The 18,808-nt window shown below is 40.0% G+C and overlaps 1 protein-coding gene across 1 annotated transcript; it reads left to right on the top strand.

The window, feature by feature from the left end:
- The first annotated feature begins 6,962 nt into the window (after positions 1 to 6,962).
- LOC6540636 (pickpocket protein 28) lies at positions 6,963 to 9,372 on the top strand. The gene is made up of 7 exons (XM_001968849.3): positions 6,963 to 7,276; positions 7,332 to 7,595; positions 7,708 to 8,218; positions 8,281 to 8,420; positions 8,478 to 8,608; positions 8,667 to 8,907; positions 8,982 to 9,372. Exons 1-7 carry the CDS (start codon positions 7,005 to 7,007, stop codon positions 9,241 to 9,243), a joined length of 1,821 nt encoding a protein of 606 aa, XP_001968885.1. The 5' UTR covers positions 6,963 to 7,004; the 3' UTR covers positions 9,244 to 9,372.
- The last annotated feature ends 9,436 nt before the right edge of the window (positions 9,373 to 18,808 follow it).

Raw genomic sequence — 18,808 nt, 5'->3', positions numbered from 1 at the left:
ACCGAATCGAGCTCGAAAATTTTAATTTCTTCCACAAGACAAGAATGAAAGAAACGAAGGAGTCGCACGAGTTTAATAAATTGCCATGCAAGTGCTGCTTAAAAATTGTCGCATGTGTCGAGGCACTGCAGGCAAATTGCGCACACTAAATGTATGAATTTTTCCATTTTAACCGTAGACCTCACAGGGGGAACTATCAGCGTCTGATGACATTTCCATAATTAGTCGAGCGTGTCTCTGTTGGTTTTGTTTGGGGTTGGGGTTGGGGTCTCCCTGCTCATGTTGCATGTTTGAATGCTTGTCTTGATTTGATTTGATGGCCAAAGTGAGCTGCACTTTGGAATCGAGTCGATCTGGTCTGGGTGTGGTATGGTGGGGCTAGGAGTTTCGATGCGATGCTATGATGATGAAGGCCTTTCATATTTATTTATTATGCACACAATTTTGCAGACATCGTTGTGCATGTCCCTGTCACGTCGTCTACTTCAGTCCCATCTCCCATCTCCCCCATATGCGAATTGACGCCGCATTTGTGGTGTTGAAATATTAATGCCCGAGAGTTGGTCATGTCACTTTGATTTATGAGCACCGGGTACGCTCCTATATACTAGTCGTATTTGGGGGTGAAACGGGTTACTGGTCTGGGCGCTTAAGTCAGGAGCATTATGACGTTGGAAGTACAAGGCTCAATGAAAAAGAAGGCAACGACACAAACTGGCATTTAAAATACAGAATTGATAATGCAAATCATATACAAATCATAAAATAGCACATTGTTGCTCAAGGCACTCCAATAAATTTGCCCTGCTTTATACAGAGAGCTTTCTATGCTCTGCAAAGAAATTAAATGATAACTTTATGGGTGTCATTACATGTTCCATTTTATTTACCCCATCATACCCACTAACAATCCCATTAGCCATGCCTAAGCACCAAAGCTCCAACCAAGCAAAACCAAATCAGAATCCCAAGTCGTTGTTGGCCACGTTGATGGCTGACAACCGCTACACGAGAGGAACAAGGCGAAAACTGCTCACCGTTTTGGCCGGCAAACCAGAAGCCCAAATGCAGATACCAGAGGAGCAGAGAACGGCAGCTACTTGTCCGCAAAGCTGGTGGGGATGGAGTTGGAGTTGGAGGAACTGCCTGGGTAGAGGTCGCCAATGCCAATGGCAACTGCATTTTTATCTTTAGTCTTCGGGCTCTTTCAGGCTCTTTTACGCCGGGCAGAAGAGGGAAAAATGCGTGAACATTAAATATGCATGACCGAGAACATTACATATAAATAAATTTAGCAAACAGTTTGTATGCAATGCGCGCTTGCAAATGCATTTTATCGATGATGATGGTAATGATGATGCCCCCTCCCTTTTCAAAGGTGTTGAAGTTGCAGCCACGGTGCTCACGCAACGTCTGCGACCGGGACTTCGACTGCTACCTGGGGACCGCCATGAAACCGATGCATTTGACAGGCCTGCACTGAACAAAAAAAGCACTAACCTATAGAAGAAACCTCAAGTTGTGAGCACAGCAGCTATGGCCGATACCTTTCTGTAGCCCGAACTTATAACTTTTGTCTACAGCCTATAAATAATAACGAAAGTATCTAACTTGAATTGATGCTTGGCACATTTTGGAGCAGTGTAGAATCTGTGGAGTGCCACAAAGCACGAAATACTTTATATCTGGCGGTCTGACGTCGATGGCCAATTGCTATCCCATGCCAAACGGGCAAGGGGCAGAGTCCATTGTGGCGTTGGTCAACATCGTTGGCCATTTTAAATATGAGCACAATGCTGCTGCTGCTGTTGTGCAATCTTGTCGGGAATTTTCGCTGGCAGCTTGACACTTCACGTACTCTGTGGCAGATCCTACTCCGTTCATCTTGCTGCCCCATCCTTGCCACACCAACGCCACTGCTGTCAGCGGCTGCTGTCGTGTTGCATGTTAATTTCTGTTCGCATTTACCGCGAATATATGCCACGATTTTATAGCCACCACTTAGCACGCGCGTTTGTCGAATGAAATTCAAATAATATTTCTCGATCGTGCTGTATTTTAATATTCTAACTGTCAGTCAATCAAATCGTATAGTTCACTAATTAGTTTGCTATTGCATTTTGAAGGCGTTGATTGACGGAAAAACATTACTGGGCTTTTGAATGCCAATGATTCTTTTGAAATGATTCAAAATGCAAATCGAATACTTTCGATGCGCACGTTGTACGTATAGTGTACCTAAATAGTCTGTAAGTCCAAGGAATGTAAGTCGCTTTTTACCAAAAATAAGCCAAACTGCTTAAAATACATTGGATATAACACCTTTATCTCACCTTTAGTAATTGACTACGTGTTGTGAGATAATAACTTACATATGTCACTGAGCTTTGAATCTCTGCATATAGTGTGATATAAGCCAAGCCCATTTATTAGCGGTTAAAGACTGGGCCAAATCAAGCACAAGGCCAGAATGGATCGAAAAATGCACCGTTGCAATTTGACGTAGGTTTCACTTTAGCACGACGATCATTCTTGATAGATGGCTACAAAGTTGATCGCACTTGTTAACGATCGCCTGTCATCCGGCCAGATCACTGGCGGATATACGGGTACATAAACGTGCATATATGAGACAAGTTATACGACAGACTCTCAACCTTTTAATAATGTGTCGCCACATATTCATATGTAGATAATTTCCCTACTGCCCGATAATCGACCGCTCCACTGCCGCTGTGGGCCATAAATTATGGGCCATGGCAGCTTGACTGCTGTTGATTTTTATCAACGTCATCAGCTTAATTGCCTCACTGTGCGAAGTGGCCTGTTACGAGCCAGGTTCACTTGGCTTGCCTTTGCGAATCTATCTTTGAAATACCCGTACCCACTGCAAGTTACTGATTCGCGATGGAGAGAGTGCGAGCGTCGTGTGCAATGCGGCTGGCAATTACTAATGAAATATGGCTGTCAGTAATTATTTGTTATAAATTTGCATAGAAATTGCAATTTGTGCGCCGCACTCCGCCAGCGAATCACAATTCTCTCGCCCAAGTTGGCGGCATTATTAATGACAATGTAAGCCCATGATAAATATCGTTGACACAGTCATTTTAAGCCATATATACTTATGCACTTGCTCATACGACCCCACGCTAACTAAGTACTAGTTGATTTTAATTCCCATACTCCGCCCTCTGCGCCGGTCATAAACGTCATGGCAATGACTTGGGATTGTCCGGCTAATAAATGGCACTGGATATTGGCCACTGTTGTTACCTGTTAGAAAGTATAACAATGTTTACAGACCGCAAAATGAATCATCCTTAATGAACCAAGCCAAACAGACTTAAAAGTATACTAAATAATCATTGTTTGAAACTGGAATAGAAACTGCCATAATTAAACAGCATTTTCAGCAACTGGACAAAGCAAAAGGAAAACTTTAAACTAAACCCAAACATTTATTACCAAGCAACAATTGTATCGTACAGTATATATTTACATATATGGGAAAAAGAGCAGATGCGGTGGAAAATTGCGCTTTTAATTAGGATAATCATGAGCGAAAATCTGTGGCAAATAATGTGAGCAACAATTTACATTAAACGTGGGCCATTTGTAAACAATTTGTTGCGGTAGCGCTTGGGGTTAGAATCGCTTACTAAATTATACATTTAATTATATTCCATGATTTTTGTTGCTGCCGAACGTTATCGCAACAAATGTGCCAAGGATTCCCGAAGGGATAATACAATAAATGTCTTGTTTGGTCAGTTTTCATAATTGAAATTTTGTTTAGTCGAGCCCAAGTTATAATATATTCGATTAGCATTATCGCATATGTACATGGGCATTAATTTGAATGCATTTGGCAATGAGAAATGGTATGAGCATGGAGGCTAACTTGTAATTTTGCGAGCTGACATCAACAGCCATCCCAGTGAACATTTAGCCCTGGGTCGGCTAATCGTCTGGAGTAATTCCACAACAAAACCTGCAATTCAACATGCATAATTTAGGTAACAAATGATAACTCGAAGAAATGTGAAGCCATGCATAAATTTTGCTCGCAAGTGCCACAGACGGCGACTGCAACTGCAAATGCAACTGCAACTGCAACTGCAACTGCACAGCACATCAGCAGACAGGTAGACATCAAGCAGACAAACTCCAGGCCAAGACAGAGGATTTGCTGGCGAAACTCCTTTGATTTATTACACAAAACCGAGCGAACCGAGGAGCGAGCAGCGTGGCAGCCTCAACTCAACTCTACTCATCAGCAGCTGCAGTCAGCTTTGTCCCTGCCTCATAATTTATAAACAAATGCGAGTCGTCCAAGTTGGCCGAGTGTTTGGTCCTTGTTTGCCACATGGGAGTACCTTCGTCCATCCACTGGACTGGTCAAGATACATGCACACTTGTATAAGCTGGAACTGGGTGTAATGAATGCTCGTAGTTATGCCCTCGATGGCAGGCAGCCTGAATTGATGAGATCATAACGTATGTTATGACGCCATATATAAAGGCCAGTTTTCTCCATTCAACTGACACAAGTGGAATTGAAGAAGTCACAGCATTATGCAAATTATTAATTATGATGCTATGATTGCTACAATCGAAGAGCAGTCGAAAAATCTCTTTAAAGTTTTGTAATAGAGGTAATAAATCTATTGCAACTCGAAAAAGTGCAATCGGGAAAAATAGCTCAAACAATACAGAAACATATGAATTGTTATTGCTAGACTTCGATGGAAAATTACAGAGCTTTGTGTGCAATATTTAATCTATTTCCACTTCTTACTTTTCCATTTTCATGACCACTGTAAATGTTTAATGAATATCTCTGCTGGCCAAAAAAAAAAAGAAAGAGTAGTTGACCGATGAACAGCTCTTCAACAGCTTCGAATCGGAGCTTCAAAGGGTAATTCCGACCATTTTTCGCCCACCCACAGGAAAAGTATGAATTATTCAAATAGAATTGCTAAAATATGTAAACTGTCGTGACGTTTCGAAGCACTCGCCAATTTAATTACAGTTCCATCAAATGCACACACACACACTCCAGGCAAAGGCAAAAAATATTTAAAAATGCATACAGACCATTGAAATTTTTGTGCATTTATATTAATATTTTGTGAGTGTGGCCCTTATGTATGAACACATTAAAATATGAATTATTTAAACCGAATTGCTCTTGAGCTTGTGGATTTTAAAATCAAATAAATGGTACACAAATTACTTTGTCATATCTTATTGATTGAAATTCAAACAAGAATATGACCTGTTTTTTTTGCTTACGTAAAAGTGTTTTTTGTACGGTATACTATAGATTCAATAACTACCGCTCATTAGGTACATTTATCAATACACTTAAGGGCATGTTAAGCCCACCACTTAGCAGTAATAATTATCTCCGTAAGCCTAATGACTAATAACCATATTCGAGCCACACAAAAACAGAATTTCACGCCCCAATGCGAATACAATTTGCACGCAAATAAAAAATGAGTCTACGTATGACGCCCACTGTAGTTCGTTGTTTAGCACAGACATTACTAAACTTATCTACATAATAATTTAGTGTAGTTTTAAAAGGCCTTTTTAGCCAATTGATCTGATACTAAAAATCTGGTTAAACAGTAGGCAGGCACTCGCTTCATGGCGAACAAGGCGATGTTCGCTGTCGGCTGCTCACAACACAAACAATAAAATTAAATAATTACAAGTCGTGAGTGAATTTCACGCGAATCCAAATGCTGATGCACACACTCTGATAATGAAAAAAGAAAAAAAAACAAAACAAAAAATAAGGAAGGAAAAACTGCAGATACCCAAACCGAATATTCGAAAAATGCGCAACGGATGCCGCTTGACCAATGGACATTGCAAAAAGCCTCGCTTTCCGCTTTATATCGATGACAATGTCCCCAAATAAGTGCCAACAACTGAGCCACATTCAAGAGTTGGCAACAGGAGGCACGGGGGCATGTGCAACGCCCTGCCACGCAGACAAAATCATGCCACGCACGAATGCCACCAGACGATACCGCCACCAGTTCCAATACCACTACCAATACCCATACCAATATCAATGCCAATGGCAATACCAGGTCGGCACAAAAGGAGAGTATCCCACTGGATTCCAGGAACATGTTTAAACGATGTCGAGCATTCGGAAAAAGAGTAATGTTCGCCGGCATTTCGACCATGGGTGACAATCTTTTTAGCATAAAATCACAGTAACTACACGATGATACTTCCAAAATCGGTTGGTCGGCGACGAGATGATTTGATAAGTGGTCCCTTTTTTACAAATGCAGGCATTCTTACCTATTCCCAGGTGGATGGCAAGAATGCCTAAAGGGCACCATACTGCTATCAATAAACCTGAAGTCGTTAGAAAATGCGTTGCAAAATAACTTCGCAGAGGAAGAAATGTATGCATTTATGATTACACGAATATTCTAAAATAATAAAAGGCATTGGCCATTCTCTTAAAAATTACAAGAACTTGATGCGACCTGGCGCAAATTTTTGCTTTGCCAGTAAACATTTATTCGATAGACATCTAGAATATCACAAAAGTCTGCACTTATCACATTATTACCCTAGAAATTGTCCACAAACTCAATGAACTCAATTTGACTGCATTAATCTGAGGTGAGCTGGGTAAAGTACAACAGATAGTCAAAAAACTCCTGTTGTTTTATATGACGAAATTGGTTGCAAGCGTTTCATTAAACCCACCACATTGTTGCATAATGTAAATGAAGAATTAGCACTAATAGCGAAAAGGGCCAGCGATGTGGGTCCGTAATTAAGCTTAAGTAAGTGAATGAAAGTCGCCAGTGCGTGCGAATTGAAGTCCCTTGGCAAGGACCCACCGGAACTGGAGAGCGCACCCAGTTTTGAGGTGTTCCATGGCATTGGTCGGCGGCTATAAAAGGACACACCGCATGTGTGGCGCAGCTTAGTCGAATTCCACGAGTCCTGTTTCGTGGACAATGGCCGAGATCAGGGAGGACGACGAGGAAAAGAAGTCGGGCATCAGCATTCTGCCCGGCCCGGAACTCCTGGCCCCACCTGGCTTGAATAACCGGGCCAGCATCGCCTCGGCTGCGTTGAGCGATGTACCCAGTGATGTGATCATCAAGTCTCGCATTCGATATGGTAGTCCTTTGTCGGCCTGCAAGGGATTACTATTGGAGTATGCGAAGAGCACGACCATTCATGGCATTCGTTACATCTTCGAGGTGCACCGGCCGATCTATGAAAAGTGCGTTGCTGGAGCACGGTACTCCTTAATGGCTAATAACCGTTTTTGCTTTCAGACTTTATTGGCTTTTCTTCACGTGCATTTCCGTGTACTTTGCCGTCTCACTGATCTGGGACACGTATCTGAAGTGGCAGGAATCGCCGGTTATTCTGGGTTTCGATGAGACTTTGGTGCCGGTGCACAAGATACCATTTCCCACCATTACCATTTGCCCGGAAATCAAAATGGAACGCAAGGTCTTTGACTATACCAACGTATCGCGGCAACTTTGGGATGAGTACAAGCAGAATGGCAACATTAGCGACTTGGACGAAGAGGAGTTGAGTATTTCAGGACATTCTAAGGGTCACATAGCATAAGCAGCTGTTCTGGGAATCATGTTAATCATGATTTATCACAAGTCCTAAACCCAATCGTTTTCTAATCCACAGCCTCGCTCGCATGGCGGTTGCAATGCACATTTGTGACCCGGAAGTGGTGGAGCGGTTTACTCCATTGCTGTCGCAGCTATATCCGCCGAACGTGGACGTGACCCAAACTCTGATCGACTTGAGTATATCGAAGAACGAGACGGGGCCGTTTTGTAAGTGGAATGGCCGCTTCTACTTCTGCGACAAGATCTTCGATTTTGTGGCCACCGACGAGGGCATATGCTACCAGTTCAATGGCCTGCGACCCAAGGACATATATCGCGATGAGAAATTCATCAGCTATGTTGATCCGGATGTGGTTGACTTTAACAATTACTTCGATACGGCCTTGACCGCTTGGAACAAGATAACCGGCAATTGGTCACTGGACACTGGATTCGTGGGCCAGGGCCAGAATGCGTATCCCCAAAGGACGGTGTTCTCATCGGTGAAGAATGGTTTCTTCGCCTTTCTGCAGGGCTTGCAGCACAATTTCGACTACGATTGCCGCAGTTTCAAACAGGGCTACAAGGTGTGTGAGAAAAACAACTGGGTGTGTATACACCAGTGCGCGGCTAATGTGTAATTTAACAGGTCTTTCTCAACTCCCCGGAGAGTGTGCCACTGACGACGGGCAATTATATCCTGGTCCCTCATGGCGATGAGGTCCTGGTCAGTGTGCTGCCCGCGTATGTCGTGTCCACCGACAATTTGCACGAAATTACGCCCGAAAAGTGAGTGGTTTCGTGTTAAAAAAGATGACATTATATATACATATACTTCACATTTAGACGCCAGTGTCTGTTCGATGATGAGCGATCGCTGCGATTTTTCCGCTCCTATTCGCAGAGCAATTGCCAAACCGAATGCCTGGCCAACTATACGGTTTCCAAATGCGGCTGTGCCAAATTCTGGATGCCCAGTAAGTGCACATTGAATTGACAGAATATGAACAGCATTTGATTGGTTTTGCCGTATAGAACCTATTGGCACTCCCGTTTGTGGACTGAATGACATCCTTTGCTACACAACGGCCCAGGATGAGCTGTACGCCCTTTTGCAAAATCAAACGATGGAAAAGAGTATTGATGAAAGTGTCGACATCACTTGCAACTGCATGCCAGCCTGCACCTCTCTGGAGTATAACTTCGAAATATCCAGGGCCAAATACGATGTGGCCAAAACCATTCGAGCCTTCCGCGAAGAATACGAGCACACAGAGTGAGTATGACTAGCCCACTAACATATAAAAGTAATCTCCCTGATTATATTATATTATGTACACTATTTCCCAGCGCTATTGGATCCCGACTCTCCGTTTACTTCAAGGAGCATCAGTTTACCGCCATTAAGCGTACCATTCTTTTCGGGGTATCAACATTGATTTCAAACTGCGGCGGCATCTGCGGATTGTTCATGGGAATCTCGTGTCTGAGTTTCCTGGAGCTAATCTACTTCTTTTGCATGAGAATCTGCGGCAGTTGCCGCGATCGCCGAAAGCACAAGATACAAAAGCAGAACTCAGTGGATGTACCAGAGGAAAACGCTGATAATTAGTCGGTAGTTGAAAACGCAAACAACTTGTACCATTATGTGTGTAAAGCAAACTCAATTGATTTAAATCAGTTGCAATAAAATCATTGACTGCGCGCTTAGTTCAGTGTTCACTTAAACGAGAAAATAAAGTTGTCCTACATAACGATATATCGCACTCACAATGACACATTCCGAAAGCCTGTAGTAATGGGAGCCCAATTGAGTTTCCAGTTGGCCAGGTAATTTAATCGATTACAAATGAAAAATGCATGTGATTAGCACACGGCCAGTGCAATTGATTTGCTCTAATTAATTGATTGCAACACAAAAACTAATTAAATAACCTATTTATAGGCGTAACGATAAACACATGCACGTAAAGCATTCAATCTGTTTCTGAACCGAATTCATGTGGCTCTTTGTTCTAGCCTTTTCAGCCATATTTCATAGATGTCGAGACCCCGAAAAGGTATATATTAAAGCATAATCTGTTCGCACCAAATGTCAGATCTAATGGATTTTGTCACTGGCCACAAATCATGCAAGAGTATTAAAAACTTCAGCATTTTCAGCATTATTAATATGGCACGACAATAAAAAATGTGTTCGCTATTTTGCTTTGATCTTTGCTTTAGGTCGTGTGGCCGTCGAAAAATGATACAAAACAAAAAATATGAAGGGGAAACGATGGAGATTTATCGCAGACAAATATTTTGCCTTCGAGAAAAGTCACTCAAGAATCTGCATTATGCGTATAGGTTAAGTCTCTAAATTCGTATTCCTGTCACAATTTGTTTACTTTTGAAAGTTTCATATTCGTATATTTTATGATAATTGTAAAAACATTCCATATACCAATTTTATTAGGCGTATTTGTGGTGCTTGCTTGACAAATTGTCGGCACAGCTGTTCGTGTTTAAAATAAGTGGATGGATTTTAGTTAATGACCCTCAAACTTAAATTGTTTATGGCTTGTGACGAAAATAAATTCATATTCGAAATCGCCAAGGAACAACTAATATCGGTACATATAGAAATATTATGTTGACATAAATCAAATGCAGTCTTGTCATGCTTTTCGCAACTACTTATAGGTTTTGGAGCAATGTATTTTCTCAGGACTTGAAGAATACTGTGGAAATTTCCACCTACACCTCATTTAACTTTCAAATACTTAAAGAATGTCTGTAGGATTAGCTTTGCGGAATTTAGCCTAGCCTTTTATTTTGACAAATATATAGAAAAATGTACCATAAATCAAGTAGAACAAAGCACATTGGGCTTCATCAAGCAAAGATATCATTGGAACGCCGAAAAAAAGTCGTACGGACTAAGACATAATAACACACAACACAATCGTACAGCTCATAAATAAATCCCACAAACTACAACGTACTCAGAACGTAGAAAAATGAATGTGAAGCGAAAAATACAAATTAGAAAAACAAATAAATTAAATTCTTAAGCTATACCCACCAGTCAGCCAGCCATTCAACTCGAAAGCGTTTTAAAAAGTATTTTCAAATTAATTTTTATTAGCAGGCGGCTAATAAACAAAAACAAGAGAGAACGGTTTAGTCGAGTTGCTCGACTATCAAATACCTGTTACTTAAATTGTGTGTGTTTGAACGAGAAGTTTTAGTTTTTTTCAATTACGGACATTACATTACACTATTTTTTTATAGTTTCCGATATCACAGCATTCATACGGACAGACCAACGGACCAAAAGACGAACGGACAGACGAACGGACAGACGGACGGACGGACAAGTCCGGATCGACTCTTGATCATATATATATTACTTGATATATACTTTATAGGTCGGAAACGCTTCCCTCTACCTGTTGCGTACTGGTCAACAGTTCTAGTATACCCTGCCGAGTAACGGGTATAATAAAACCAACTCAAGAACCAACGCTACGAAAATACACAAATCTAGATGGGAGTGTAGAGAAAACAAATATTTTTATTATCATGTCGCGACATATTTCAAGGCACATGCTTAGAATAATGCAGCCAGTCGACAGTGTTTAACAAATTCATTTGGAAAATTCGTATTTCTCGCCTTCTCACACTTTGTGTGTCTTTCAATTTAATTTATTAATCGTGCGTGTTCATCCGCACTACATTTGTGGGCGGCTAATGGCTATGGCAACGTCTTGGCCCATTTCATTTCTGTCGTCTCGAAACATGAAATGGTCTCAAAAATTCTATTTCCCCCTTTCCTCATTTGTGTATTTCTCAATAGGAAAATAAACACAAATGTGGTGCAATCGACCAACATTACTCAGCAAAATATATATTAAAACTAATTATTATGTTAATAAGCAGCAAATATTTTTAGAGGCCTTCAATAAATACATTTTTTTAATGAGTGCGTTCTGCTTTCAATTAGTTACTTAAATTTGTAATTTTAATTGCGGTAATTAAAACAGGATTTGCTCTCGATTTACAACTTCAAATTTACTCCGAACAAGCTTTTGACACAATAATCGCATTAATATTAATTTTTAAATTAACAAAATATATGACTCAGCCTTCGAATCCATTCTGCTTATGAGCAAAAAAGAGGAAAACCCAATCAACTGCCAATAATAAAAAAAAGGGTAACATAAAAATAACTAAAAATTTGCATTAATCGATGTCAGTAATGTAATAACGATATACACAAAACCCACAACCAAACCAATGTATTAATAAAAAACACAATTTTTTATGTCATTTCTTGCTGACAGATTTATGTTCATTGGCAAAGTAATAGTTGTTCGTTGATATTATTTGTGTTGCTACCAATTTAACCGAATTCATTTTACGCCTACCTTTAAATTTATTTATGCGTAATCTTATTAAAATAAAATACAAGTGCTATTTAAACGCCAATCAATAAAGCGATTTCTTTTTGATTCAATTAAACAATTCCTCATCAACAGCTATTCAAAAGGTCTCAAAATTAGCGATTGTGTTTTAGGTATTTGCATAATTGAAACTAACAAAAAAAAATCGAATAAAATAAGATTCACATATTTATAATTTAATGCGCATTTATTTTACACCAACGGCCATTAATATATGTCAAACTGGCGAATAAATCAATTTGACAGCTAAACGCTGCTGTTGAAAGACAGAGAGGCAAATAGAAAGACAGTCAGGAAATGCGGGTAAGAAAAGAGTTGTATAAATCAAATGTAAGCGAAAGCTTACACTTTACTTTTAAAAATGTGCTCAAATGTCAAACATATACTAATATTATATTAATATATGCATTAAAAAATATAGTTTTATGCCTTTAAATGGTTTTATTGTTTGCTTCCAATGTAGTGCTTATGTACATAATTTGAGTTATTTTCGAATTTTTGTTTGCAAAGCGGCTAAGATCTGTTAGTTAACAAGGGTATCATGTGTATTAGCATATGCATTGTTACCCACTTTGCACACAAAGTCTACACATCGTACCCGTCTGTCATTCATACCCTCGAATGCCTCGCCACTCGAGACTGTCTGTCAAATGCTGCGATTGATTGATTTATGCATGCATTTAACTTGTTTTTCTGATTTTTTCATTTCGCTCTCTGAACAGATAAGCATTAAATGTACTTATGTAGCTAAAAACTGCTTAAGTGTATCTTTGCAGACAATTGATGGATCACATTTTGCCTGCCACTTCCGTTTCAGCTTAACGAAAAACTGCAAGTTAAGTAATTATCTGTATTACAAATCCAGCATTGCTGCATAAATTGCAGTTCTAGGATAAAAAACCCAAAACATGAGGAGTTACCAAGTTGAAAAATACGTCCCTGAAATATGTGCATGACTAATAATAACTAGAGCTTGAAATCTGCTTACTGATTTTTTGTGAGTTTCTATGTGTCTGTGATTTTTCTAAGTGCATTGCAAAGATCATTTGAAGTGTATAGCGCAAATCTTGGAAATGATTTGGCTCTGCCTTGGGGCTCAGCACTTAATCATAATCAACTGTCGCGAAACTTCCAAGCCTACCAATCTGGCGACCTACCTAGCTACCCACATTACTAACTGTTTTTTTTCCAGTGGGCCAGCTTGCCGTGCGACTTCGTCGGAGTCCCATGAGCCGAAATAATAAAAAAAAACAGAAAAATATAGGAAAAAAAAAATAAAGAAAAAATGAAGAAAACAAAATTTAGAGACAAAACCCAAAATGGAGGAGAGCTGTGCGCATAAATCAAAAACGTTGACGCTATGATTATGGCGGCATTGCGAACGATACGATTTCCAGAGGCCTCTGAGAAAAATCGTGCGCAGAGGTGTTACAGCACTGACACTTATTCTATAAATTATGACAACTGACAGCTACATTTATAAGCCACAACTCTTGCAGTCGTGCATAAAGAAAATCGTTGACGCATGCCAACAACTAGAAACGGCAAATAGCCGAACAATAATATGGCCAAAATGCCAGCTGATCGGGGTGGGGAGCTCCAGCTAATTAATTTGACCGCATTCAAAATGTATGCAAGGCAATTAACTTAAATATGGTCGATGGTCAGCAGCAGATAAGTTCAGACCAGGGAAAATTCTCATCAAGCAGCAGTCTTTGTAGGAAAAACGCATTCACAGCCACAGGGAACAGGTAAAGTTTAAACTGTTGTCGGTTCGCCTTATCGCAGTAATCTACATAATTAGCATATAGCCATTTGGGTGGTGGGGTGTTAGCCAATGCAAATAACTTTACATCGATAGCTGGCCAATTGGGGCTAAGTGGCTGTCTATACGCAAAGAATGATGCTTGATTAAGCCACACATTTAAGAAATGTTAATACGTCAGCATTAGGATACAAGGCATTATATTTGAGAGGGATTTAATCATATTTTAGATGACACATTTAATTAAATGGCTCTTATTATTTTATACACATTAAGCCCCTGGCACAAAGAATATGGCAGCCTAAGGCCAAAAGACGTTAAACTCCTCACCATTCCTGACATATTTGGTTTGACCTTATTCTCTGCTCAATCAGTGACAAATATTAATGCCGTAAACAAATTCGATACGAAGGCACTAAAAATATATAATGAGCTGGCGAACAAAGATATGGCATTTACATATCCATAGGCGGAGAAGGTGACAAATGTATTATGGCGCAACATAAGGCAATTTACAAAGGCTTTAATTGTCACAGCCCCATATGCTTGACATCATAAATCGAAGCTATAAATTATGCCATTAAGTCTTAGCCACCACTTCCTTATTGATTTGCATAGCATTGGCGAATGTATCGTCGGCACTTTTGTCATCCCTTTTGATGGCTGCTTTAAGCCAATAAAGTATGGACTTACATTGGCCAAGTGGCGTGACGGGTCCAGTTGACAATCGAAATCAGAACTCAGGCTATGTGGGTAAATCTTATTTGAGAGAACCGTAAAGTAAAATTATACATCTATTGTTTCGTGCTGACATCTCGTGAGCTACGTCGTCACTTTGCATTTGGCAAACAATTAACATAAATTATGCAGTCTTATGCGAAATAAAAGCAATAACTTGCGATAGTTCTCCATGGATTTTAATGACTTTTGACAGCCCGAGCTTCGATATTAACATTGATGGCCTGAGGCAAACAATAAAGAAGAAAAAACACAAATGAATTCCCAGTTTAAAGTGACAATTTTCGTTGAATTCAACTGATTTTTTACTGGCAGAGACTATTGCACAAGGGCTTATAAATTATTTATAACTTTTCATATTAATACATTTCAATTTGTCCGAAAACAACTTCGACAAAAAGGCCGCCGCCCAAATGGGTTTTGTTTAGCCATAAATTATCACCAAAATGCTTAAACTTAAACGCTGAAGTAGGCAACGTAAATAAGCTGAAGAAAAAAGGTTAATCCACACAATTTCACATAAAAATATTTTTGTGGATTTTACGATGCGTGCGCTTTTCGCGGACATTAAATATTGTGTTAATTTAATATTCAAATGTTGTTTAATGAAATGACAAAGGCCTCAATAAACTAGTTGAGTGTTGTGCATTTTATGTCAACATTTTGATACCCTTTTAACAGTAACTTAAATACATAAACACAAATCTGTATACATAATATATGTACAAAGTCGGCACTTTAAATTGTATTAAATCTTTAAATACAATCTAAACATTTTTGTTCGTGGTTCGTGGACTACAAAAACGACATGCCTTGATCTGCTGACATGTGTTTATTACTTAACTATAAAACTCATCGCCCACTTTCGGATTATTGAGGCTAAGAAACATGGCACCGAAATAATTAAAATACAATATTTTAGGAGCGTAATAAAAACGTATAATAAACTTCATTAGTCGCCGCCAATGTATACTAGCATCAATGCGAATTTAAAATTCAAATACCCAACATTAGCAATTTAGTTATAAATGACACACCCATTTCGTCAATATTTGAGACCTCGGAAACTTTAGCATTTAGCATACACATAGTTGATAAAGTATAGCTTTGTTTGCCAGTGTAGCTGTCACCTGTGTGCGTTTTGTAATAACTTCATGACTAACTACTCTCCATTACTTGCCACCCAACGGGTATCTCTGTGCAATTAATCACTGACAAAAGCGGAACGGTGGGCAAAAAGCCAAGAAAGCCAAGAAAGCGTCATAAGCGAATGTCATGCAAATTGATATGCCGAATAAACTAAGCGCCATTACACGGACTTCGGGCTCGGGCCAGCGGCGTTTTGAGCCAATGATTAAAAAGGCCAAAACGCACGCACGCCACAGCAACAAACTAGATCCGACTGCGATTCCAATCGCAACTTGGCTATCTCTATTGCCCATTCCTCTTGGCCAACTACTCAGACGGCCGTGGCATCCCTGCCAGCTAACGAATGTTGCGAATTGGCAATCGTTGACAACGCTGTGTCGTTGCCATGGTGGCATGTCCTAGACCATTTTATTAACATTTCCCAAATGCCGAGAGTGGACCAAACGGACCGACATGGATATGACTGCAGTTTGTGCATGGCTGCCCAGCTAATTGGACTGTGGGTAAGGTAATATCGAGTTGAGTGCATTTGCCAACTGGCTGATCCTTTGTTCGCTTCCTGGAGTGCTTCGAATTAGTTTATGCCAATTAGGTGACCTGTAGTGCACGTAATTAAATTAAGGTCGCAGAGGTAGAGGTTTCCAGCGATAATAATAAAAAATATACTTAAAAACTGTACTTATTGGCTGTAATTCATTGAGCTACGCGAAGCTTTATCAACAAGATTGTGGACATTCCTTGGGAAAATGTCGGCTGCCTTATGCCGCTAATTTATCTCACAGTTCGGCCCATAGATGTCCCAACTCTAGCGGTGATTATCACCTATGCAATTACCATCGCCATGGGAGCAAATTCTTCTTGCTCATATTTCGTGTTGCGTCCGTTTCCATCGATGAAGGTGGGCAGCAGCTCCTGCAGGCTCATCATCAACCTTGTGGCAACCGACTCCATATGTGGTGTTGCTTGCTCTGGTGTTAGCCACTTTATTTCCTGTAATCCACAGCTTTCATTGCCACACGGGGAGAAAAAATGCCGCTTGATTTACAGGGAAAAACTGGTGGCTCGAAAGCCGGGTGTTTCAAAACCGTCCACATACGAGTATGATTTATAAGCTAAAGTTATGAAGAGAATTTCACTTGATAAGCTTCGTAGCCAGCGGGTGTAAATTGAAAGAGAGGTATTATCAGATGATCTTATCGGGCCCATTTTTGTACCGTGCAGCCTATGATACCCCATCATCTTCGGACTCAGCTTACCCCCATGCCGCTTTTCTACTGCTCGTGGCTCTTGGCTCATATTGTGGGTTTGTAACGTTTTTATGATGCCTGGCGGCATGTTAAAATTGAAAAACGCATTTGCGTGATAAATTGCAATATTTAACACACACACACGCGCACACGAACACAGCGGCACAGGAGGCAGCTGTAGCATGTGGTGTCCAGTTGTAATTGCAACAACTGCTGCCCAGGTCTCAGACGGTGGAGCCCATTCGGAAATTTGGCGAGGGCAGGGGGTCTTGGGGCGCAATGGAACGGAATGGAACGGAATGGGGCATCGGGCATGAGTTATGACCACCCGTCATTCTGTAGCTCGTTGTTGAATGTGGCGAAATACGAGCGTATAATGCAAACGCCATTGCATGGTCACACACACTGCACTTGCCGAAAAACTGCGTAACTAAACTCACCAAATGTTAAATAATAAATATTAAATAGGTGAAAACCCTATACAACTACTGACTATACTGCCCTATACAACACTAAATCCTAAGTACAGTTTTCATAGCATACTTTTAAAAAGCTTTTGAAATTACTTCATTTTACAACCCAAATACTACTAATCTACAGCACCACTGACCATGCTTTTCTCCCGGTGCACTCACACTGGGGCGAAGGAAAGCAGTTAACATGTTTCTCCTTCGGCTTTTTCTTGTTTTAAGCCGCCACCAGGCAGTCGGGCTAACAGGCAGGCAGCCTGACGATATGAGTTACATGCCGTGCTTAATGGCATAATTTAAAGCTGCAAATTTTGTCATAAATTTTAAAATTGATTACCACGAGAAGGCAGTTTGGTAGTTTCCATGTTGCAGTTACTCCAACTCCGACTTGCTGTTGCTGTTGTTTTTGCTCGTTAGTCGAGCATATTGCATGCCACATGATGGCTACATTGGCGGCACCCAGTGTTAAATTTGTGTTAGCCGCTCTCGAGTGTTGGTAAATAAAAATTGCACACGTTCCTTTTCTCTGCAGATTTTTCCACCTTTTTTTTTTTGCTTATTTTTCAGTCATTTTTCACTTTTTTTTTTTTTTTTTTGATTTTTTAGTAATTTTTCTTACCAACTAATCACTTGCCATAATACGGGAGAGTTGGATTGTTTAGAAAAAAAAGAAACACTGACTTCAAAATTATTCATGGAAACAGCTTTATAAGGTCGGGACATGGGATTTCATTCATATTTAAACCATATTTTACGAAACGCGATAGCGTGGTCAAGGTGTTTAATCAAAAAATCTCATTTAGATGCCGAGATACAACAAACAGCAAAATAATTCAACTTTGAATGAAATTTGCATGAGCTTGAGACCTTAGACCTTAAATTGTACAAGATAAAATATTATAGTGAAATTTATTTCTGGTAAACTCTGAAGGCTCTTCTGCACTTTTAGGTAACTCAATAACTCAATTTTATGGCATTCGAGTATGTTTCGCAAAAAAGTAAACGACTGATACCCATAATTATTTAATTTCCTGATGCGGGCAAGTAAACAGTAATTGCATAACTTAATGCTTACCCTCATTGGCGATTTCCTTTTGCTGAAATTGAAAACAAGTACTGAAAGGGAGGGCCACCAAACTGGCTAAAAGGAGTCGAGCTGGTGGCACAACCCATCGATTTGCTACATGCTATGGGCGGCACATCTCGTGAGTGATATAAATGGCTTCATAAAATTTTGTAACCATAATTCAGACGGTGGAACCAATGGGGGAATTGTTTTATCAGTGGATTAAAATGGCGCTCCTCCGCGATGCAACCAATAATCAGAAAAGTACGAAGACAATGTTTTTGGCTGCCGGCA

This window comes from Drosophila erecta, unplaced genomic scaffold (genome assembly GCF_003286155.1).
Source record: "Drosophila erecta strain 14021-0224.00,06,07 unplaced genomic scaffold, DereRS2 tig00000055-arrow-pilon, whole genome shotgun sequence".
NCBI classification, from domain to species: Eukaryota; Metazoa; Arthropoda; class Insecta; order Diptera; family Drosophilidae; genus Drosophila; species Drosophila erecta.
This window is presented reverse-complemented; position numbering and strand designations above follow the sequence as displayed.